The 25480-nt window shown below is 32.7% G+C and overlaps 1 protein-coding gene across 4 annotated transcripts; it reads right to left on the bottom strand.

The window, feature by feature from the left end:
• Positions 1-2075: 2075 nt before the first annotated feature.
• Positions 2076-25195, bottom strand: LOC135137443 (centromere protein F-like). 4 transcript variants are annotated; one of them, XM_064067095.1, is made up of 21 exons: positions 25043-25195; positions 24639-24839; positions 10136-10279; positions 9927-10082; positions 9602-9878; positions 9365-9549; positions 9121-9315; positions 8718-8921; positions 8358-8561; positions 7998-8201; positions 7638-7841; positions 7278-7481; positions 6915-7118; positions 6555-6758; positions 6195-6398; positions 5832-6035; positions 5472-5675; positions 5112-5315; positions 2993-3196; positions 2675-2866; positions 2076-2615 (listed from the first exon to the last, which is right to left on the bottom strand). In XM_064067095.1, the coding sequence occupies exons 1-21, from the start codon at positions 25103-25105 to the stop codon at positions 2349-2351; spliced, it is 4128 nt and encodes a 1375-aa protein (XP_063923165.1). In that variant the 5' UTR covers positions 25106-25195; the 3' UTR covers positions 2076-2348. The 4 variants fall into 4 exon arrangements, 3 of the variants coding, with proteins under 3 accessions (XP_063923165.1, XP_063923166.1, XP_063923167.1); XM_064067096.1 differs by lacking the exon at positions 2993-3196; XR_010281808.1 differs by lacking the exons at positions 2076-2615; positions 2675-2866 and adding an exon at positions 4226-4418 and having other exon boundaries at positions 3123-3196.
• Between the last annotated feature and the right edge of the window lie 285 nt (positions 25196-25480).

The following is a 25480-nucleotide window of genomic DNA, read 5'->3' as shown; positions in this document are numbered from 1 at the left end:
GTTACAAGACATCCAAAGCCAAGACATACAAATTCAAGATGTAGAACGTCAGGATGACAAAGTCAGAATGACAAAGTCAGGATGACAAAGTCAGGATGGCAAAGTCAGGATGACAAAGTCTGAAATGCAGAGTAATTAGAATTATGTTCGAACGGTATCATCAACAAAATGTCTGTCACCACCTATTTCATTACTTGGGCTGCTAATTGCCACACCACCGCACCATACCTCAACAAACTCCTATGACCTTATAGAATTTCACAAGTAACGAAGTCGAACCAAGTCGTAAATCCACCTACCACTGTCAATAACGCATCTGGCCCCACGTTACGGCGCCATTTTTTGTATAACCTCTTATTTTTTTCACGCCGGTGCTACTTTTGGAGAGCGGGTTCTTCTCGTGGTGTTTGCACTCACCTTGGATTCAACTTCGTTGCTAAACTCTTACTAACCAAAAATAGTAGGGCGCCACTCAGTCGTTATGGTAGAAAGGAGGGTTGGGGGGACTGAGACCACCCAACTTCACCAATGCTCTTTTTATTTATACAAAGTAAATTAAATCAACTAATTACATTATAGAACAAAACTATGACTCGAAATCAAAAAAATGTGGTGGGCAGGAGTTCGGTTGGTTGTAGCGTTTAGCAGTCCATGAACGCGGTTAATTCACCTCCAGGTCGGCGGTTCGACAGACTTACCAGGATGACAGGATGACACCTCTCCTTGGCACTAACTTTTCACCCCTTTTTCGTGAACAACGACACCCCAAAACTTTCGTGTCTTTTTCTCTCGACCTTCTCTCGTCGCCGTCTCAGAAGAAAGAGAAACCTTCCTCCACTCTCGCTCTTCTCGAACCTTCCATCTCCTACCCCCCTACTCTCTAAATGCGCGCGCTATTCAAATCGTCGTAACATTTTCATGTTACAATTTCAAGGCGGGAAGATTGGGTTATCACAATGTATTTGTTCATCCTCCCTAAAAAAATTGGTGACGTCACCCCTAAATTTTGCTGAATAAATCCTATCTAAAATGCAAAAAATATGATGAGTTTGTAGTTGTGATTTATCATTCCATTCATATTTTTTAGATTTGCTTAAAAGGTGGCTCACAAAAATTAATGAAGTCAATTTATTTTATTGATTAAATTAAAGGCAACACTTATTATTATTAGTATTACATTGGACCAACCCAATTTGGTAGACACAAAATTTTTTAAAGTAAAAACTCGGTTGAAACATAAGGGTAGCACGCTTATTTATATTTACTTTAACATTACAAACGTGCATTTGTTTTGTGCGCTGACTAGGTTCCGCGAATGTAGTATAGACATGTTTATAATCAACCAATTGTGAATTCCACCGTCAAAAGTTAAAATAAAACCCAATGTTTTATATAATAAGCGGAAGTCGAAGCAATAAAAATCTCTAGACGACCATCGGTTTTGTTTACAGTTTCTCTGTTTGACTCTCACGTATGCTATGTTACGCTTGTCGTCTTAAATTAAGAATGCTTATACATAAACCATTTTCAGTTGCCTCTCCTAGTACACGCCGGCGCCGTATACGTGAGTAAATTATTTCGTTATTTTATTGATTATTACAAATCAATATTCAAAACGACCCAATTCATTTTCCCGAAAATTTGGGGATACAATAATATTATTCTTAGTATTACACTACATCTATCTCAACTGATATACGTGTCCTTGTAAAAATGTTGATGACGTCATCGCAATTTTTTTTTAAATTCCCACTACAAAAATGTAATGAGAAAAAAAACTACAATAGGCATGCAGTGGTCAAGTTTCCGACAGCGAGGGAAGTACTGTCTAAACCCTTTAGACCATTTTTTTTATTTAATTTAGCATGTATGTTGTTGGTTCTTGCCTGTTACAGTAAATGTAATACCAGTTTCTTGGTTCTGTGTTACTGTGTGCGATGGAAGATCTCAATCTGCTGTAAAAGTTAAGTTCAACGGCATGTTGAATAACTAAATTTCTGTTGATCGTTTGGGAAAACTGAAAGTCTCGTGTGTGTTTTTTCACGTGTATATTGTTCGTGATAAATAAAATTCGCTTGGATAAACTAGTTATATTAATATCAATGATAAAAAAATATATGCAAATAGGAAATACCAGTTGACAAATCTAATAAATCTAAAATAACAGTTTTTGTTTGCTATTCAAGGCTATGTAATCATTACCAAGAAATACAGAAAAAATATATAATCGAAGATTAAAAAGAAACTACATAAAAAATTCTCTTGCTATGGGCAACATACCCCCAAATAACTCATTACTCTGCAAAATGATGTCAGTTGGAAAATATTTCTTATTTAGAGTACGAAGATTATTCTTCTTCAGCCTCGTTGTTATAATTTCTTAGTTTTACTGCAAATGCTCCAACTCCACGTGAAATTAGACCGAGTCCACCTCCCACAGATTTACCAGCTCCAAACAGAACAAGGCTCATTATGGGACCACCTACTACTCCACCAGCAACTGCCCCAAGAACTCCTAAACTGGTTCCAGCCCAGTGTTCAATATTATTAGAAACATAATCGACATGCTTCATTTCAATTTTCTCTTTGCTCCTTTTATATATTTTGAAACATTCCTAGAATTGCAATTTATTAAATTACTATATTGTTTACTTTAACGAAAAAAGTTATATACTTCCATCAAATGTATCTTCAATGTATTTCGTAATTCATCCTCGCAATTCAAGTTATTTCTTTCAAATTCAAGCAAAATTCGCTCCAACTTTTCATCGGCTTCTTTTAAAGTGCTGCATTCGTTAATAAGCATGGAGTATTGCTTTTTTAGATAATCGGTCATCCTAAATTTCTCCAACACGTCCGAAAGGAACTAAAATACTTTTGTTATAGTCGTTTTATATACAAGTGTCAAAATTATCTTCGTTCTTTTCATTTCTTCAAGTGTCCCATATTAAATTATACATACATATAATTATTTGCACTGATAAACACTTACTACATTTAGACGTTTCTTAAAATGATTTCGAAATTTATTCTTGCAGTATGTGCTGTCATTTTCATATATACTACAAATTTCTTTCACCCCCTGCGAAGCCTCCAGTGAAGTTTTGTATTTTTTAATACTTTCACAATATTCCTCTGTTAGCTGATTTACATGGTTGAAAAGTATGAAAAAATCATTATACACATTTTTAAGACCCTAAAAATACTCCTATTATAGCTGCTTTACACACAAATGTCAAAATGATATGTTATAAAGGATTATACCTTCCGGATGATTTTATATTTAACATAAATTCCCTTTATTCAAGTATTCCAGATTAAATTATACAGTGCATCTTTTTTAAAAGTGGCCATAGGGATTTCCATGTTAGATTTTAGATCCCATGTTAACTTTTGTTAGGGTGAAAACCCAGAGATGATTTTTGCAGAGAAAATAACCTTCGGGTTCTACTTTAATTTTCACTACCACTTTTTGCAGTAATTTGCTAATTTGTGCTTTAAAAAATAAAAATTATTTTGATTAAAAAAGTTTGGTACATCACAGACGGTTTTGATTTATCATTTTAACTTGTCATTTTTGACAGCATAATTTTGATTTAATCATTAAATACCTTGATTACAGTTTTTAGAGAAGAAACAAAATGACGGAATTCAAATATAAATGAAGATAATAACAGATAATTTGACTGAAATTGCGTTTTTAATGTCCAAGATCGAAAAAAACCTGTATTTATAAATCTGCCACAAAATTTTTAAATTGTGCTCTTGCCGGGTATGGAACGATGTGGGAATGCTGCAGCAAAATTTTGCGGAATTTCTCTGTTGTCGATAAGGCTTTAATGTATCTATCAGTGACTATTTCTACTTTTTCTTTAATTATGTATTGCGGCATGTTGACGAATTTCGGTTACTAAAAACCAGTAATTGAGCGAGTAATCAAAGTTTAGAAACGTCAGGTAAATGTCTGTTTTTACATGGCTGCCTACAATATTAGCGACAAAAATATCCAAATGTTTTAATTTTTTTAAAGAAATGTCCTTTAATTTAAAACATGACTTTTAATAAAATCGACAAAAGATAACCCAAGTTACATCCAGTAAAAATTTCAGTTCTGAATCTTTACTCAAACATAAGTTAACATGGGGTATAAAATTTAACATGGGAATCCATATGGCCACTTTTAAAAAAGATGCACTGTATAACTATTTTCACAGAAGAAACTTACTGTATCTAGACGCTGCTCAAAATAATCTCGTAATTCCCCATCGCAGTTCAAATTCTTTCTTTCAAATATATATCTTCATTTTCTTGGTTTCTTCTAAAGTTGCGCATTTTTTCAAACATTTGGAGTATTTCTTTATTTGTTGATTTACATGGTTGAAACGTATGAGAAAATCGGTTTGCATCTTATCAATTGACTAAAAATAATTTTTTCCAATTTCTACTAATAAAATACTCATTTTGTATGTTAAATCTCGTATAGTTTAATCGAAAGGATGAATAAAATGTTTATAGCAACACTTTATTCACACTGTCATTGACAACGAATAAAGTAAAAAAACTAAAAATTTGCACTACCACTGAAATTTTCGTCGCTATGGATGTGTGGATATTCAACTAAAATTTGCAACGCTCGATAGTCCACCTCCTGTAAAACAATCCTAATGAAAGTCCAGGAGCATCGTTTGAATTTGATCGTGACGAAAGTACAGGCAGCTTAGGCAATTTACCTTTTTCAAATGTTCATCATATTAGTAATAGTACAATTAATATTTATGTATATGGATTACCTAAACAATACATTTTTTGAAGAATTTTGCGAAATTGGAAAAAATCTTGTATGATACACGTGAATAAACGAATTTTATCCACTCAAAAACATTATCACACTCAGCTTCGCCTCGTGTGCTAAACTGTTTTTTCGTTGGATAAAATTCACTTGTATTCACTTATACCATAAATAGCTATTGTTACTAGTCGCTTTATACACAAGTGTCACAATTATTTGTTTTGAAAGATTATAAATCCTATGTGCTTTAATGCTTGTCATAATTTTCCTTTCATCAAGTGATTCAGATTAAATTATGTTATTTACCCTGAAACAAACTTACTTCTTTTAGGCGCTGCTTAAAATGATCTCTTAATTCCCTGTTGCAGTTCATGTTCTCTTTTTCAAATATCTCCAACCTTGTCTTGATCATTTCCTGAGCTTCTTCTACAGATTTGCATTCTTTAACAACGGTGGAATAATCGTCTTTTAGTTGATTTCCATGGTTGAAAAGTACGCAAAAGTCATCATACTTCTTATCAAGTGTCTAAAAATACTTTTACTACAGTCGCTTTATACACAAGTGCCACAGTTAATATTTGTTGTGAAAGACTATACATTTCGTATGCTCTTATGTTTAACATGAATTTCCTGTATTTTAGTTAAATTAAACAATTATTTATCCCGAAAATACATAACTTACTGCATTTAGGCGCTGCTTAAAATGATCTCGTAATTCCATGTTGCAGTTCACGTTCTCTTTTTCAAATATCTCCAACCTTGTCTTGATCATTTCCTGAGCTTCTTCTATAGTTTTGCATTCTTTAACAACGGTGGAATAATCCTTTTTTAGTTGATTTCCGTGGTTGAAAAGTACGCAAAAGTCATCATACTTCTTATCAAGTGTCTAAAAATACTTTTATTACAGTCGCTTTATACACAAGTGCCACAGTTAATATTTATTGTGAAAGACTATACATTTCGTATGCTCTTATGTTTAACATAAATTTCCCGTATTTCAGTTAAATTAAACAATTATTTACCCTGAAAATATATAACTTACTGCATTTAGGCGCTGCTTAAAATGATCTCGTAATTCCCTGTTGCAGTTCACGTTCTCTTTTTCAAATATCTCCAACCTTGTCTTGATCATTTCCTGAGCTTCTTCTATAGTTTTGCATTCTTTAACAACGGTGGAATAATCCTTTTTTAGTTGATTTTCGTGGTTGAAAAGTACGCAAAAGTCATCATACATCTTATCAAGTGTCTAAAAATACTTTTATTACAGTCGCTTTATACACAAGTGCCACAGTGAATATTTGTTGTGAAAGACTATACATTTCGTATGATGCTGTTATGTTTAACATAAATTTCCCGTATTTTAGTTAAATTAAACAATTATTTACCCTGGAAATATATAACTTACTTCTTTTAGGCGCTGCTTAGAATGATCTCGTAATTCCCTGTTGCAGTTCACGTTCTCTTTTTCAAATATCTCCAACCTTGTCTTGATCATTTCCTGAGCTTCTTCTACAGATTTGCATTCTTTAACAACGGTGGAATAATCGTCTTTTAGTTGATTTCCATGGTTGAAAAGTACGCAAAAGTCATCATACTTCTTATCAAGTGTCTAAAAATACTTTTACTACAGTCGCTTTATACACAAGTGCCACAGTTAATATTTGTTGTGAAAGACTATACATTTCGTATGCTCTTATGTTTAACATGAATTTCCTGTATTTTAGTTAAATTAAACAATTATTTATCCCGAAAATACATAACTTACTGCATTTAGGTGCTGCTTAAAATGATCTCCTAATTCCCTGTTGCAGTGCACGTTCTCTTTTTCAAATATCTCCAACCTTGTCTTGATCATTTCCTGAGCTTCTTCTACAGATTTGCATTCTTTAACAACGGTGGAATAATCGTCTTTTAGTTGTTTTCCATGGTTGAAAAGTACGCAAAAGTCATCATACATCTTATCAAGTGTCTAAAAATACTTTTATTACAGTCGCTTTATACACAAGTGCCACAGTTAATATTTGTTGCGAAAGACTATACATTTCGTATGCTTTTATGTTTAACATAAATTTCCCGTATTTCAGTTAAATTAAACAATTATTTACCCTGAAAATATATAACTTACTGCATTTAGGCGCTGCTTAAAATGATCTCGTAATTCCCTGTTGCAGTTCACGTTCTCTTTTTCAAATATCTCCAACTTTGTCTTGATCATTTCCTGAGCTTCTGCTACGGTTTTGCATTCTTTAATAACGATGGAATAATCCTTTTTTAGTTGATTTCCGTGGTTGAAAAGTACGCAAAAGTCATCATACATCTTATCAAGTGTCTAAAAATACTTTTATTACAGTCGCTTTATACACAAGTGCCACAGTTACTATTTGTTGTGAAAGACTATACATTTCGTATGATGCTCTTATGTTTAATATAAATTTCCCGTATTTTAGTTAAACTAAACAATTATTTAACCTGGAAATATATAACTTACTTCTTTTAGGCGCTGCCTAAAATGATCTCGTAATTCCCTGTTGCAGTTCACGTTCTCTTTTTCAAATATCTCCAACCTTGTCTTGATCATTTCCTGAGCTTCTTCTACAGATTTGCATTCTTTAACAACGGTGGAATAATCGTCTTTTAGTTGATTTCCATGGTTGAAAAGTACGCAAAAGTCATTATACATCTTATCAAGTGTCTAAAAATACTTTTATTACAGTCGCTTTATACACAAGTGCCACAGTTAATATTTGTTGTGAAAGACTATACATTTCGTATGCTCTTATGTTTAACATAAATTTCCCGTATTTTAGTTAAATTAAACAATTATTTATCCCGAAAATACATAACTTACTGCATTTAGGCGCTGCTTAAAATGATCTCCTAATTCCCTGTTGCAGTTCACGTTCTCTTTTTCAAATATCTCCAACCTTGTCTTGATCATTTCCTGAGCTTCTTCTACAGATTTGCATTCTTTAACAACGGTGGAATAATCGTCTTTTAGTTGATTTCCATGGTTGAAAAGTACGCAAAAGCCATCATACTTCTTATCAAGTGTCTAAAAATACTTTTACTACAGTCGCTTTATACACAAGTGCCACAGTTAATATTTGTTGTGAAAGACTATACATTTCGTATGCTCTTATGTTTAAGATGAATTTCCTGTATTTTAGTTAAATTAAACAATTATTTATCCCGAAAATACATAACTTACTGCATTTAGGCGCTGCTTAAAATGATCTCCTAATTCCCTGTTGCAGTTCACGTTCTCTTTTTCAAATATCTCCAACCTTGTCTTGATCATTTCCTGAGCTTCTTCTACAGATTTGCATTCTTTAACAACGGTGGAATAATCGTCTTTTAGTTGATTTCCATGGTTGAAAAGTACGCAAAAGTCATCATACATCTTATCAAGTGTCTAAAAATACTTTTATTACAATCGCTTTATATACAAGTATCACAGTTAATATTTGTTGTGAAAGACTATACATTTCGTATGCTCTTATGTTTAACATAAATTTCCCGTATTTTAGTTAAATTAAACAATTATTTATCCCTAAAATACATAACTTACTGCATTTAGGCGCTGCTTAAAATGATCTCGTAATTCCCTGTTGCAGTTCACGTTCTCTTTTTCAAATATCTCCAACCTTGTCTTGATCATTTCCTGAGCTTCTTCTACAGATTTGCATTCTTTAACAACGGTGGAATAATCGTCTTTTAGTTGATTTCCATGGTTGAAAAGTACGCAAAAGTCATCATACATCTTATCAAGTGTCTAAAAATACTTTTATTACAGTCGCTTTATACACAAGTGCCACAGTTAATATTTGTTGTGAAAGACTATACATTTCGTGTGCTCTTATGTTTAACATAAATTTCTCGTATTTCAGTTAAATTGAACAATTATTTACCCTGAAAATATATAACTTACTGCATTTAGGCGCTGCTTAAAAAGATCTCGTAATTCCCTGTTGCAGTTCAAGTTCTCTTTTTCAAATATCTCCAACCTTGTCTTGATCATTTCCTGAGCTTCTTCTGCAGTTTTGCATTCTTTAACAACGGTGAAATAATCCTTTTTTAGTTGATTTTCGTGGTTGAAAAGTACGCGAAAGTCATCATACATCTTATCAAGTGTCTAAAAATACATTTATTGACTGTCATTGGAAATATATATTAATTAAATCCCATTTAAAATCTAGTTGCCTGCAATTTATAGGTTGGAAAAAGGAGACTTTCCGACCACTTAAAAAGCAAATCCGAGAAAAATTATTCATTTTCCAACTTTTTAAAAGTTGGCCGCATTTTGTCGACCGCTTGTGAATGAACATATTTACCTCTGCAAGCTGTTTTTTAAAACTTTCTAGCAATTCTTTTGAGCCCAACTTCATCTCCCTTTCATTTTCAAATTCTTTCAAAATCTCACTTTTCTCATCGTTGGCTTGTGTTTGATCTGTACAACTCCCTAAACGCTTCTTATATTCTTCTACCTTTCCATTCACAAGATCTTGAAGAGAAATCTTAATAGCTGTCTAAAAATACAAAATGACTATTGAAAAAGCATGGACTTCAAACGCGTACCATGTAAACTGATTCAATGCATAACTCATCTTTCTCATTAATACAGCTCCAGTAACCACGAATAAATTCAAATAACTCTTCGACCGTAACAAATTTATTATTAATCTTTTTCGGTACTAGATTCTCGGGCGTTAAAATATTTTCAACAAAGGTTTTCACATGATCGCGAAATATTTTCTTAATTTCTAAAAAGTGGATTCAGAAAAAATTTCTCCGACGAACAAAAACCATAATTACTATTAAAATCGCCTTTAAATTCCTTTGTCTCAACTTTACTCCCAGGCCTTGGCATAAGAAAGCACTGAACATTTGCAAAATTATCTCTAATAGTTTTTTGTATTTCACGTGAGTTGGATTTTTCGTGTTCCTTGAAAGTGGAAATTAATAAGTTCTCGCCCCCTTCAAAACCGAAACCGTAGGCTTCATGATTTACCCAGTCTCGAATCAAAATGACCAAATCTTGGAAAGGTTTCTTCTCGCTGTCGCTAAACATCGCCCCATATCCTGTAAATAACTAAAAAGAAAGAAAAGAAATGTGCGCAAGTAAAAATAAAAACTTTACTTGTAGAACTCCAAGCTGCTCGAAATCAAGTCTGTTCTGGATGTTGTAAATATGAACTGAGCTAATTAATGCACTGAGGGCAAAAATCTTAGTGCCCTCATCATAAGAAGTTTGGTGATCAGATGTTCCTTGAGTGTCCATCAAAATTATAGCAATCTAAAACATAGAACCACATGTTCTTTTTTGATAATCATAATGAAGGATTCTACTTTTTCGCCTTCTTTTGTTTCCGTTAAAAAAATTTCCGGACATATAAGTATACCATCTGTAACTCTCTGCCAACTTTTTCGCCAATAAAATTCCCTAGTTAGGGTGTCGTTAACATCCATCCATTCTTGTTCCACACTTTGACACTGAGAAATATACAAATTTAAGAAAATCACTACATTTAAAAAAAGACACAGTTTAATTTTTTTAATAGATAAAACAATACAATATTAAGGCAGCAGACACTTTTGAGGTAAAGATCGGGTGGTTGCAAAATTAGTTAATTAATTGCCAACTCTGGTTCAGTTTTTAATCGTACCACATTAATTTCATCGCACCATAGAAAATTGGCCTAACTTTATTTATAGAGAAATTCCCTCGCTTCTGAAGTACAATCTAACAAACACAGCTTCTTCGAACTTAAGTTCATTAATTTATATTTTTTAAGTCACCCTACTTCAGCAATAAAGAAAAACTTGGCCCATGAGAAGATCGAATCCGAACACAAGTATGCGAGTATAATGTTGTATAAAAAGTAAATAGCATTTAGCACGCAAAATTTTGAAATGTTTCCGTCATATCGTTGGTGACGATGATTAGACAAAGTTCGATTACCGTTTTACCATCTACACGATATTCCTAAAATACGACCCTATTACAATACTTCTTTAATGTGAAGTTTGTATCCCTGTCTCATTTTTGTCACCATGTCTGCCATGTCTGTCAATAATCAACAATCTACTAGCTTTGTAGATAATGTGAACGAAGTTGTAGAACGACAAAATAGAAAATGTAATTTAATGACGTTCGGTGTAGTTGAACCTCCTCCAACTTCTCTTACCAATATTCAAGCAACTGATGAAGATGCCAATGTTACAAAAGATATCCTAAAGCAAATTTTTCCCAATTAGACGCCGAAAATTTGGTAATTCATCGCCTTGGCCGATGAGTCAGACCAATCAAAATCTCATTACGAGATGATGTGGACTTCCCACAGTTTCATCAAAAACGCAAAAAACTTAAAAAATTATGCACAGTATACTAACGTCTCACTATCTTATGATAAAACGCCACGACAAATGGAATTCTTTAAAAACGTCAAAAAGGAATTTAACACAACGGTATTCCGAAAATTATTAATAATAATTTAAACCATTAGCCGAACCTAATTGCAATAATATCGCTCTAAGATTACAAATTTTTATAACTCGGTATGTGAAAACGATTTTGAGTTTATAGCAATAAGTGAATCTTGGTTAAACTGTGATATAACAAGTAGTGAATTATTCCCTGATAATTATAGTGTCTTCCGTAAGGATCGTACGACTGGAGTAGCAATAAGAGGTGGTGGAGTTCTACTTGCAGTGAAAAATTCCTTTAGCTGCATAGATTTAGATCTATCTTCCATTGGCAACGTGGTTCCAAATATTGATATAATCGGTGTTAACGTTACTGACGAAAGTAATTACCGTAAACTTCTTATATTTGTTTTATACATTCCCCCAAAAACTTCAATTACAGAATATGAATTGTTTTTCGAGGCTTTTAACTCACTTGAAATGTTCACCTATAACCACAACATAACCACAATCGTAGGAGATTTCAATATCCCTACTTACACATCAAATACTAAAGAAAAGACATGTGTAATGTTAAACCTCTTCAAAGAATTTCATGGATTACGTCAATATAATAATGTTTTGAACAAAAATAACCTCATTTTAGATCTTTCGTTTTCTAATTTTAGTGTCCTAGTAGATAAATCAAGCAATCCTCTAGTTACCGAGGATTTGCACCATCCAGCTCTCTCCATTAGCTTTAATGTCTTGTCTTTCCAAGTGCCACGTCGTTTCCAAATAAATAATCTTACGAATAACTATAATTTCAAAAAAGCAAATTACTCTCTGTTATATGATCTCTTGGTTAAAACTGACTGGTCATTTCTAGATTTTATCGACGACGTAGAAGAGGCATGCTCATAAATGTATAAAAAGCTTTACGAATTATTCGATATGGCAATACCTAAATTCTGCTCCTCACGTAGCCACCGTCAATATCATCCTCCACGGTTTTCTAGTGATATTCTAAACTGTCTTCGTGAAAAATCAAGGGCTTTAAAGAAGTACCTACAAAAAAAACTCATAATTCACACCATTATGATGTATTGTGTTATTATCGTTCTGTCTCGAAAACTCTTATTTATAAATCGCTTATTATTACATTTTCCGTATTTTAAGTAAAATACCAAGTAAAAATGACTCAAACACGCCAAAATAGTGGTGATCGTTATGTTAATGTGAAAGACTTATCCAATACTATTCGAGAAATTGTGAAAGCAGAAACCGCAGTTCTTTTAAAGAAGATTGAAAAACTTGAAGCGACAATTACATCCTTATGTGAAATAAATAGCGAGATAAAAGCCTCAGTGATCAGAAAAAGTGACAAATTGCCGCATGTGGAATGTGATTTACAAGAATTAGATACATCCAGTGAATCGGTCTTCTCCACGGATACAATTATTGATACGAAAAAAACATGTGATAAGCAAAACGAACGCCGGGAAAAGAAACCAATAAAGAAAAGTTCGGCTAATCAGAATCATAATCCAAAAGTTAACGACGATCTGAACCCCAGAGCCGAAATCAGGGGATCGGTGGAATCAAACTCGACGTTTCAAGCTAGAAAAAAGAAAATCTGGTTGTACGTTGGCAGATGTAACGAGAAGACAACTGAAGCCGACGTAAAAACTTATGTGGGTCAAAAATGGCAAAATCATGACTTTGAAGTAATAGAACTTAACAGTAAAGGTACCAGCAAAAGTTTTAGAATAAGTGTTGACCATGACGAAGAATTGATGACCTTATTATATGAGCCAACCTCCTGGCCGAAAAATATTTTAGTAAAACGCTTTAGGTTTTTTCGACAGAACAACTCAAGTAGATTCTCCACTGCGACATTACAAACTACATCAGGACTACTCTGACAAAAATTGCCTTTTGTCGGTGAGAGAAAACTTTATTGATCACAAATCGTGTTTTCCATATCGGAAGGACATTCAACAAAATTTTGAAAATCAATTAACGATTGCCAAAACCGCAAAACTTTTCTTTATAAACTGTCAAAGCATCAGAAATAAAATGTGTATGTTTGAAATCTTTCTTGAAGAACATGATATCCAATACTTCTGTGTTAGCGAACACTGGCTTTCCCAAGATGAAGCAGCGCTCTACAGCTTTCCAAATTTCGATGTGGCCAACATTTATTGCAGACAGATCTCAACTCATGGGGGAGTAGCTATTTACACGAGGAAAGGAATTATGTCAAACGAAGTTTGTCTTCAGCACCTATGTGAAGAAATGTCATTTGAGGTTACCGCTATTCAGGTAGTGGAAGAAAACTGTATTATCATTGTTATTTACCGTTCACCTTCTAGTGAGATAAAAATATTTTTTACAAAACTTTATGAGGCGCTAAATTATGTTTCAAAAAACTATAAATGCCAAATTATATTAACCGGCGATTTCAATATTAATCTATTAGAGAACTCTGTCAATACTACTAAATTTAAAGATATTATTGTTTCTTTTAATTTGCATACAGTTATAAATGAACCAACAAAATATAACATTAAAAGTAATACCGGTCATGACAACATATGTACGGATCTCTATAGCAAACATCATGGTAAGGTGATAACAGATAAGTTTGGGGATCATTTAGGCATTATGTTGTATTTTTTATCACATAAAAATAAAGACATACCATCTATTAGAACAAAAACCTGTAGAAATATAAATAACACTAACTGTGAAAAACTTGTCAATGTATTGAGGCAGCAAAACTTTGCATATGTTAATGATAACAATCTATCAGTAGAGGAGGTGTTTAACTACTTCCATCAAAGATTTGTAGATATATTTAATGAAAACTTAGTTACAACAAATGTGAATCGACGACATAAAATAAAATGGTTCAATAACGAACTTCATCAAATGAGAAAACAAATTGAAATCTTAGGTATTGTGCGTCAATATGAAAAATCTTTAGATAATGTTTACAAATCACTAAGATCTAAATATAAATACAAACTAATAGAAGCGAAAAAAAAAGCTAACAACGATTTCATCCTGGCTTCTTCAAACAAAAGCAAAGCGGTATGGAAACTTATTAAATCAGAACTAAATGTAAAGTGTAACAGCACCCGTCAAAGTCTACATACAGCTGAAGAGTTAAATACACATTTTGTCAAGGTTGCCAACCAACTAATCTCAAATATTCCACCGGCAAAAACAAGCAGTTCCACTTTTGTTAACAACTTAAACAAATCACCAGTAAATTCCATTTGCTTCTGGCAAACTGATGAAAACGAAATCTTAAAAAGCATCAATGAATTAAAATCTTCTACTAGCAATGATTTGTATGGCCTAAATTCGACTGTTATTAAATTTGTAGCTCCCACCATTGCTAAACCCTTGTCAGTACTAATAAACAGATGTATTGACGAAGGCATATTTCCAAGTTGCTTGAAAGTTGCAAAAACCATAGCATTACATAAGAAAGGGGATATAAATAACATTAACAATTACAGACCCATATCTATTTTGCCAATTATTTCTAAAATATTTGAAAAAATCTTAAAAAAGAGACTAGTCCAATTTTTCGAAAATAATCATGTGTTTGTTAGTGAGCAATTTGGATTTAGAAAAAACAAATCAACTATTTTAGCTATCCTAAATCTAGTAGAAACTATAATGTCTAACATCGAAAACAACAAAGCCACTTGCGCGACGATGCTTGATCTATCAAAGGCTTTCGATTGTGTAAACCACCACATCCTATTAAATAAACTATATTATTATGGAGTAAGAGGCAAATGCCACGAACTTCTTGCGTCATATTTAAAAGATAGAACACAAGTAGTATCTGAAAAAAGCATATTATCGCTACCCAAAACATTGAAGATTGGAGTTCCCCAGGGTTCAGTATTGGGACCAATATTATTTTTAATTTATATCAATGATATTGCTGCAAATATAGATACACAAAAATGTATATTATTTGCGGATGACACGAGTCTCGTCAATTCGTCAGATAACATTCAGGATCTTAAAAAAATGGAAAGTCACAGTAAGCAAAAAACAAAGGAATGGCTTGCATCGAATAGTTTAGTTTTAAATGAAGAGAAAAATCAATGTGTTATATTTTCCTTAAAATCTAACTTAACAAACACTACTGATGTTATGAATGTAGGAAAACTATTAGGGCTGACATTGGACAGTAGACTTACATGGAAACCACACATTGATGTACTGGCACCACGACTGAACTCAGTATTATACCAAATAAAAAAATTAATGTTGTATTGCTCCAGCGATATAGCTCGCACATTTTATTTCAGTAATTTTAATAGTTTACTAAGCTATGGTATTATACTTTGGGGAAATTCTAGTAACGCAACTCGAATATTTTCTATACAGAAAAAAGCTATCCGAGTTCTATCAAACTGTCGTGACATGAGGGCACATTGTAAACCCTTCTTTAAAAAACTTAATATCTTGCCACTTCCTTGCATTTATATTTATAATATACTACTATATGCATATGAACAACAAAATAACTTTGTTAAACATTCAGACGTGCATGATTACCCAACTCGTAACAAAGATAAATTCATGATGCCATACCATCGGTTAGAAAAAACAAAAAATTCCATACAAGTAACTTGCATTAAAATGTTTAACTTATTACCACACACGGTCAAAAGTCTTACGCCCTATAAATTTAAGTCTAAGATTAAGTCCATTTTGCATGAAAAATTGTTTTATAACATTGAGGAATTTGCTAGTGTTCACATATAGGATGTCTTCGGCGGGGCAGATCATTTATTGATTGTTTTAGAAGTACTGTTATGTAGGTACTTGATTGTACTTGTTTATACAATGTGTATATTTTAGTCTAGTGTGTAAATATATGTTATGTAAGTGTGTACATTTTGTTACTGGACGAGGCTAAACAAATTGTATTTTGTATGCTAATAAATTTATTCTATTCTATTCTATTCTATTCAACATACGATGAAAATCTTATTCCGTTCTCTTGTTCGTTCCAAATTGGAATATGGTGCTGTGGTTTGGTACCCGATCTATGAAGTACATCGCAAAACTCCAGAAAGTATTCAGCGCAAATTTCTCAAATTCCTGGCTTTTATCCAAGATGGTTTTTATCCACCCTAAGGACTTGACCATACTGAATTGTTATCCAGATTTAACTTCACGTCTCTTAGCGTCCGGCGTAACATCTTAATGATACGATTTCTATATAATCTGCTGAATAATAACATCGACTGCCCTGAATTACTATTCTAAATTGAATTTATCGTTCCAAGGTGTTGTAATATTCGTCAGCATTTGCTATTTTATACACCTCAATCACGAACTAACGTTTTAACTAAGTCACCAATTGCTGTAATGTGCACTTTATACAATAAAGTAACAAATGACTGTGACATTTTTCACGATTCTGTTAAGAGAATATCTTCTTTTATTCGGGATTTATCTTAGTTTTTATAAATTCACATTTAGATCTAGTGTTTGTTTTAGTTGGTTATTCTTTGAATTGTATTTTTTATTGTTTGTTTACTCAAGAATTGATTACATTATGTTATTAGAATAAGGGTTCATGTAATTGGGTTCTTTACCTGTTGGTATCAATAAATTATTATTTAAGACCCACCACTGACCCGGAAATAACCGGCATTCATTATTATTATTATTATTAAGACCCACCATTGACCCGGAAATGACCGGCATTCAGGCAAGACTTCTATCATTACGGGTACTATGACCAAGTAATGATATGCATTGATTTGATTGACAGAACAACTTTCGAGATTCTAGAATTACAGCATACAAATTAGTCTGCTATTATTCTCTAATCTCACCCCATCCCCAAAAGTCTAGCGTAACTACCGACCATTTATCCGCGCATCACATGAAAAGTGACCTACACTACTCTGACCTACTGGTGCTAATCTAATCTGACTGACATGATCAGACTGTTCGAGAAACTTACGAACAATATGACATCTTCCTAACAAAACTTCCTGGTAAGATGTCCCACAATGGTACTGATTTTTCTAATCCCCAAGATATCGTGAATGCGTTTGCATCATATTTTGGAAGTGCTTTCACCGTCTCTAGTGCTTGTGACAGTGACTGTGCATGTGCAAAATGCGAGGAAGTCAGTAGCAGCTCTTCGCATCCTAGTACATTACATAGATTTTCAATAAGTGAGAAAGACATACTTGACGCTGCATCTAAACTTAAAAATAACTATACCATGGGTCCTGACAATGTACCAGCATTTTTAATCAAAACTTGTATAGATGCGTTGGTGTCATCGCTATGCTATTTGTTCAATTTAATTTTAAATACGTCCACATATCCTTCTTTATGGAAGACAGCAAAAGTCATTCCAGTTTATAAAACAGGTAACATACAATTAGTATCTAATTATAGACAAATATCACTAATCAGTAATTTTGCAAAACTGTTTGAAATGATTTTTTCTAAAGTTCTGTATAGTCATTTTTCGTTACAAGTTATTAATGAACAACACGGATTCGTGAAAGGTCGATCCACTTGCACGAATTTGTGTGAATTTTCACAAATTGTTTTAAATGCACTTGCTAATCGTATGCAAGTTGACATAATCTATACTGATATGACAAAAGCATTTGATATAGTAGATCATGAAATTTTAGTGTGTAAACTCAGTCGGTTAGGTTTGTGCCAAAGTTTACTGGATTTATTTAGATCATTTTTCAGTAATCGCTACCAGTATGTCGAATATAAAGGTTTCTGCTCTTTTACATTTCCAGTAAGTAGTGGCGTGACGCAAGGGTCAAACCTTGGTCCCCTACTATTTAATATTTATATAAATGATGTAAAATCTTGTTTTAGTTGTCCATTTCTTATGTATGCTGATGATTTAAAAATCATAAATACAATTAACTCTCAAACTGACTGTTTAACTTTGCAGGAAAATGTTAATAAATTTTTAGTTTGGTGCAAAAACAACAAATTATCTGTTAATGTAAAAAAATGTCAGTCATTGACCATCAGTCGAAAAAATACTGCAATTAATTTTGTTTATACAATCAATAATGAAATTATAACCAGATCGTCTTGTGTACGTGATCTTGGTGTCTTAGTAGACACTACGCTTTCGTTAATACCACACATAACAAAAATTTCAAATGATGCACTTAAATTTCTAGGATTCATTAGACGGAATACGGCTAATTTTAGTAATATTGATAATCTATTAGTTTTGTATTATGCACTGGTCCGAACCAAGCTTGAGTATTGTTCAGTTGTTTGGTCTCCCTATTATGATGTACACATCAATACAATAGAAAAAGTACAGCGAAAATTTTTTAAACACCTATATTTTGTTAAATATGGTAGATATCCACCACAACATTGTGCTCAAGCTGAATTATTAAAAGAGTTTAATCAAGTGTCATTAGCAGTAAGACGTAATTATATGTCTGTCGTATTCTTGTACAAATTAGTTAATTGTATATTCACTTCTGAATCTCTAACTGGACTATTGCAGTTTCATGTACCTCGTTCAACATCTAGATTAATGTTAACCTTTGATTATAGTACACCTAAGACTAATCAGCATATGTACTCGCCTATACTTACTATGTATAGGAATTATAACAATATTTGAAAATATGTAGATATATTTACTCATAGTTGTCCGTCATTTATTAGGGAATGCAAGAAACTCTTTAATTTAAATTAAAAATATTTGTATTTGTATTTCAGAATTACTTAATTTATTTTTTTGTTTCCTAATTATATGTAAGAAAGTGGTTTGTTTCATATTGTATCCTGTAATTGGACTTAGTGTCTGTTGGTTACAATAAATGGTATTATTATTATTATTATTATTATTATTATTAAAACAGCTTTTTGAATTTTGACAATTATTGAATCATTCAAATGCAAATACTTTTATTATTATTATTAAGACCCACCACTGACCCGGAAATGACCGGCATTCAGGCAAGACTTCTATCATTACGGGCACTAATACCAAGTAATGATATGCATTGATTAGATTAACAGAACAACTTTCGAGATTCTAGAATTACAGCATACAAATTAGTCTGCTATTATTCTCTAATCTCACCCCATCCCCAAAAGTCTAGCGTAACTACCGACCATTTATTCGCGCATCACATGAAAAGTGACCTACACTACTCTGACCTACTGGTGCTAATCTAATCTGACTGACATGATCAGACTGTTCGAGAAACTTACGAACAATATTATTATTATTATTAATATTATTATTATTAGTATACTGCCCCTACAGACGAATCCAATTACAGGGACAGAAATATTTGCACTACGTATAGTTGTCACAAAAATGAGATATTTCACCTTAATATGGTCATCTTAATGTGACGGTTGCTGCAGTTAAACAAATCTATATTATTTTGATATAAGTTGTAATTACGACACATGGTGAAAATAGGAAAGAACTTTTGTAAATTAATACGCGCAGTTGGTAAATAGAAGGTATCATTATTTCTAATATGTAATCTTGGCACATGGAAGTCGAGTTCTGCCAATAAACTACTACAGTCAATCGAACCAGTAACTAATTTGTGCAGAAATATTAGTGATGAAGCAACTCTCCTTTGCTCCAGACTTTCTACGTTAAACATATCAAGCAGCGTTTCATGAGGGTAACCTCTGTTAGGATAATGGCCAAAGCTCAAGAAAAACAAAAATTTCAAAAATCGTCTCTGGATCTTTTCCAGAGCCACCGTATGGATGTTATAGCCAGGCGACCATATTATGCTTGCAAATTCTAACTTTGATCGAACAAATGAAAAATATAGAGGCTTGATTGTTTCATTGTCCTGAAATTGTCTACAATTCCGTATAATAAACCCCAGATTTTTTAGTGCACTTGACATTATTTGCTCGTAGTGGTAAATAAACGTCATTTTAACGTCGAATGTTACTCCAAGATCTCTAATAACATTTTTTCTGCAAACCTGGACATTATCAATACCATAGTCGAAAATTAAAACTTTTGATTTTAGTGAAAAAGTAACTACATTACATTTAGCAGAGTTAATTGAGAGGCCACATTGTTTACTTCTGTCACAAACTAACTGTAGATCGGCTTGCAATTTTAACTGATCTTCCCTGCTAGTAATTTTTCTAAATAATTTCATGTCGTCCGCATACAATAATGCCGGTGAAGTTAAATTATCTGTAATATCATTTACAAAAAGATTGAAGAATAGAGGCCCAAGAACAGATCCTTGTGGTACGCCGGACGTAACGTTAATTTCTGCTGACTCATAACCACTACACATAACACGTTGTTTTCTTCCCGTTAGATAAGTAGCAAAAAATATTATTAAGTTGTCAGAAAAACCAAAGGAGCTTAATTTGTCAAGTAATTTATAGTGGTCCAGTCTGTCGAACGCCTTCGAGAAATCTATGTAAATAGTGTCCACTTGGGTTCCTGCGTCAATATTTATTTTTCTGTCACAAATTGTGTGAACATACATAAGTTAGTTTCAACAGAACGGCCCTTGACAAAACCATGCTGAAGTGGAGAAATATAGGAATTAACATGGTTTATAATGACTGTGTGCAACAAGATCTCAAAAGCTTTAGAAAAATTACTAAGCAAAGTAATTGGTCGATAGTTCTCAATATGCTTTCTGTCACCTTTCTTAAAAATTGGACATATTATGGAGTCTTTCCAGAGAGTAGGGTATTTACAAACCGTAAGTGATAAATTGAATATTAGAGACAGAGGATGGGCAAAAATACTTGCGCAATCACGCAAAATAAAAGCGGGGATTCGATCCGGACCTGAAGTGAATTTATTTTTAATTTTACGTAATGCTTTATAAACTTCATCTTCGCTAAAGTGATTTGTATTAAGAATATTAGGGGTAATAATTTTTGACTCTGTTTTCATATTATTAAAATCAGATTCAATATATGATTCCTGAAAGAACGATGCCAACGTGTTCACAATAGGTTTAGCACCCAATAGCTCTGTATTTTGATATGTCATAATTTTTGGAAAATAGTTCTCTTGTCTTATACTCTGTATAAACGACCAGAAATGAGATGGATCAGTTTTTATTTTATTTTCGATGTTATGTATATAGTCTCTATGAGATTTACAGATTTCATTTTTTATTTGAAGTCTTAAGGTTTTGAATTCATTGTAAGCATTTTGATCTCTGTGATGCTTATACTTTTTCCACAACTTAAACTTTTTTTTTATGTTACTAATAATAATTGTATGACTATACCATGGAGGAAATTTCTTTTGTTTAAATCGATTAGTTAACGGTACTGAAACTTGGAAAATACTATTCAGTTTGGTGTAGAATTGCTCACATGCAATGTCAACATCCCGACAGTTTTCTAAAAAAGACCAGTTAATTTTGGATAAATCGTTATATAGAATTCTAAAGTCTGCCTTGCGGAAATTATATGTTTTGAATTCAGAATTTCTTATACATTTTTGTTTATTATTAGAAGACTTTTGTTTAATAGGAATTGTGATTTCTAAGCTGGGATGGTGTGAATCTTCTTTAAGTAATACATCATGTGCCTTATCCACGTGACTGTGTATCTGGTCTGACAGGACTAAATCCAGTAATCTATTATTAAAATTTAGTATTTTATTGTATTGAACAAAGTTTGAAATTTGCACAAAGTTAACTAAGGCATTCGTTCTTCTATCGGTAGCTTGAGAATTATTCAAATAATTTGTGTAGTTTGGGATGTTAAAATCACCTACAATTAGAATATTGCTACCTAGACTTAGGCAAAGAGAACTGAGAAGTTCGAAAAAATTATCTACATCGTTAGCAGTTGTACGAGGCGGGATATATATTAAAATTATGTAAAAGATAGAATGATCAATTGTGATTTTTACTACCAAAACATCAATTGTGGATACAGAATTAAAGTCTATACCTTGTGTGGTGACAAGACATGAAGGAAATGAACTGGAAACTGCGAGCAACACTCCTCCACCTCTCGAGCAATCGGTTGTGAACTTTCTATCTGCTCGATATATAACATAGTTCTCATTAGAAATTTCTGAATTACTAACTGTATCATTTAAAAATGTTTCTGTCAACGCTACTATATTATAATTTGAGTCTAAAATTGAGTTATAAAGTTCCGCTAATTTCGTGTTTAAGCCTCGGACATTTTGATAATAGATGTTAATATTAAAAGTGGTATTTGTATTTGTATTTGGAGAAAGCATATTTTGCATCTCGTAAGTAGTAAAAGAAGAAGATGCATTTAAATTTGATTGCTACAAAGACAAACCAAACAAATCGTGTTTGAGTTTGTTTACAGTCTGTTGGTATGTATGACAGTTATTATAGTCCCAGGCTGCATGATTTTCGTCGATAATGAGATCTCCATTTTTTGTTTTAAAGTTGATGCAGTTTATACATTTCAAATTTTCAGCAGAACAGTCACCAACTACATGCTCATTTGCACAACGTGGACAACAAATTTTGTTTTTACAATTCGTTGATGAGTGGTTATATCCATTGCATCTGAAACACCGTGTTACTTCGATAGCACTATAAATTGAACAGGTATCAAGACCTACTAAACAATGTCCAACTGCAACAGCCTTTTTATAAGTAGACATGTCAACTTCGATTACAGCCTGGAAAGATTTCTCTTTTTTTTTTACCGGATAAAATTTTAACATTTCATATTCTGTAGTGTCATTATCAAAAATAAACTCATTTTGTTTCACAAGGTAGGATAATACATCTTCTTTTTGAATAGTGTCTGAGATTCCAGCAATTCTTATACGAGGTTGGATCTTTTTAACTTCGCGCACATTATAATTCTGCGAGAGCTTTTCTTTAGCAATTTCTTTAAATTTGGATATGTCTTCACAACCAAGTAACAAACCGCCATCTTTGAGATTTTTAACTTTGCCTATAACTAATGACGATTCAATGGGATTTACATTATTCAGTAGGTATATCACTCTTTGTTTTAGATACATTTTGGGTTTTATCTTTAGGCTTCACTATTACTTTGTTCTGCGAATTTTTTGCAATACATTCGGCGTAAGTTGTTTTAACATTCAACACTTCCTGATTATGTTCTGACTCCTGCGTATTATTTTTTTCTATGCTTTTACTTAATTTTGAAATTTCAGACTGCAGTTGTAAATTTTGAGTACTTAGTTTTTGAACCTCATTTACCAATTCAGCAACTTGTTCTTTTAATGGCACTACTTGACATTGTACTATGGCTTCGACTAATTTAGTAAACTGATCAACAGGTAAATTAATATTATTATGTTTGAGATCTTCGGAATTACCATCTTTAGTCGTGACATCAACGCCAGCGGCATTTTGCATAGTGTTGTTACATTTACAGAAGTTACAGACCCAGGTTGAAAGTTTATCTTGCTCTATCAGTTTTTCGTAGGCTTCGTCAGCAAAACCACTACATGTCAGATGAAAGTTTGATTTACATTTTTTGCAGGATATGTATGATTCGAGGCGTACATTAACATTCCTGTTACATTTTGCACATTTCACAGGCAGTTTTATGTCTATACTTTTTTAATCACCGTAACGAGTTGTAAAACAATGCTGCAATTACACTGTTCCCCCGAAGGGGGACCCTGGTGGAGCGTTATTTATAGCACGATTTTACAAAAAGTCTGCGAGCGTTACCAAGAAAAAGTATGATAACGTACAGGTGGTATCTCCTTAAATGTTAAAAGAAAACGCGAACTTACTACTGATATGAGTAAGTATCGTGATTTTTAAATTTAATAATAAATTTGTACTTATCTTATGTTTGCACACAATAACTGGAAACACAACCGTACTACACCGTGTCTCGAAACCTTGATTAATATGACATGTTCCTAACAAAACAGCTTTTTGAATTTTGACAATTATTGAATCATTCAAATGCAAAGACTTTAAATTCTCAACTAAGCTATTTGGAACTACACCTACATTAGAGATAACTAGGGGTAGAATTGAAATTTTTTTAAGATTCAACATGGATTTCATTTCTATCGATAATTGTAGATATTTTGAAATCTTGGTGTGGTATGTTTGAATAATATTGTTTGTGTTAGGAACAGCAATGTCAATGAGAATGGCTTCGTTCGTGTGTTTTTTGATAAGTATGATGTCTGGTCTGTTAGCTGTAATGTTTAAGTCTGTAAGTATTGTGCGATCCCAGTATAATTTGTATTTGTTATTTTCAAGGAACGGAGATGGAATGTAAGTGTAATAGGGTGTCATATCTTCGATTAAGTTCATAAGTGTTGCTAATTCTTTGTTATTATTATTATTAATAATATTATTAACTTAGGCCCGGGAAACAAAAATTAGGGAATATTATTAAAAGTTGTATTAATCATATAAAACTTTACCTTCTTCTTCAAAAAATGCAAAAAGAAATTGAGAAGAAAAGATTTGCCTGTCCTGTAGCTTCCATTGACTGAAATGACACAAACTTTGTACTTTTTGATCTTAGAGTTTTTTAGTAGTAACTTCAGTGGATCTTCGTAAAATATCATTTTTCCCTTCTCTGGATCGATTTTGAATATTCGGATGGCATCTTGTTGGTTACTCTAGAAAAATTATTCAAAAGATATGCCATTTGTAAAATTTAATTTCCAAATATAAAAAAGTGAGATATTGATTTTGTAAAGATGTGATAAAGCTGTTTTAATGTAAGTCGACCACTGATTGGACGACTGTAATCAAAGATAATATCTTTGTGCAATGTTAAGATTTCTGATTATTTAGGATACGACACCGCTCAAATACTTACATTATCTGGAAGGATGGACACACTTGTAAATGAACGCTTCATAGTACCTGAACTTGAAGCCATTCTGAAGCACTTTATTTAGATTTGCACCGAATGCTGCTGCTGGTGTGGTTTCTTTAACTCATTTCTGTAACAAGGACTGGTTCCTTTAGAAGAGCTTCACCTGAACTATTTTTTTACGCTCAAAAATTTCTTTTATCAGCTTCTAGTTATCTTTAATTTAAATTATCGGCGTATGATTCCATAGGTCAAGGAAGCAACTTTTCGGTAAAGGTTGCATGTGAAACTAAGCGTCAACTCTTCGTTTTACTGCTTGAGCAATATCTAACGGGGGTTATGTTTGTTAAATAGAATTTCTTTTTATAATAGTACTTTGCAGTTCAAAAAACCTGTTTAATTGAAACTAAAATGTGTTGTTTTCTATATTCTCTTTTTATT

The sequence above is a fragment of the Zophobas morio genome, unplaced genomic scaffold (genome assembly GCF_036711695.1).
Source record: "Zophobas morio isolate AGI-343-1 ecotype UQ-CSIRO unplaced genomic scaffold, CSIRO_AGI_Zmor_V1 ptg000029l, whole genome shotgun sequence".
In the NCBI taxonomy this organism is placed as follows: Eukaryota; Metazoa; Arthropoda; class Insecta; order Coleoptera; family Tenebrionidae; genus Zophobas; species Zophobas morio.
This window is presented reverse-complemented; position numbering and strand designations above follow the sequence as displayed.

What these genes read in the sequence shown, in the direction of transcription:
- LOC135137443 (XM_064067095.1), bottom strand. Translation starts at nt 25,105, where the DNA reads ATGGCTTCAAGTTCAGGTACTATGAAGCGTTCATTTACAAGTGTGTCC. An exon ending in TGTCCATCCTTCCAGATAAT is followed by an intron (nt 24,840 to 25,042) that starts GTAAGTATTTGA and finishes TAATTTTTCTAG; the next exon opens with AGTAACCAACAAGATGCCAT. An exon ending in TGAAGATACATTTGATGGAA is followed by an intron (nt 2,616 to 2,674) that starts GTATATAACTTT and finishes TTGCAATTCTAG; the next exon opens with GAATGTTTCAAAATATATAA.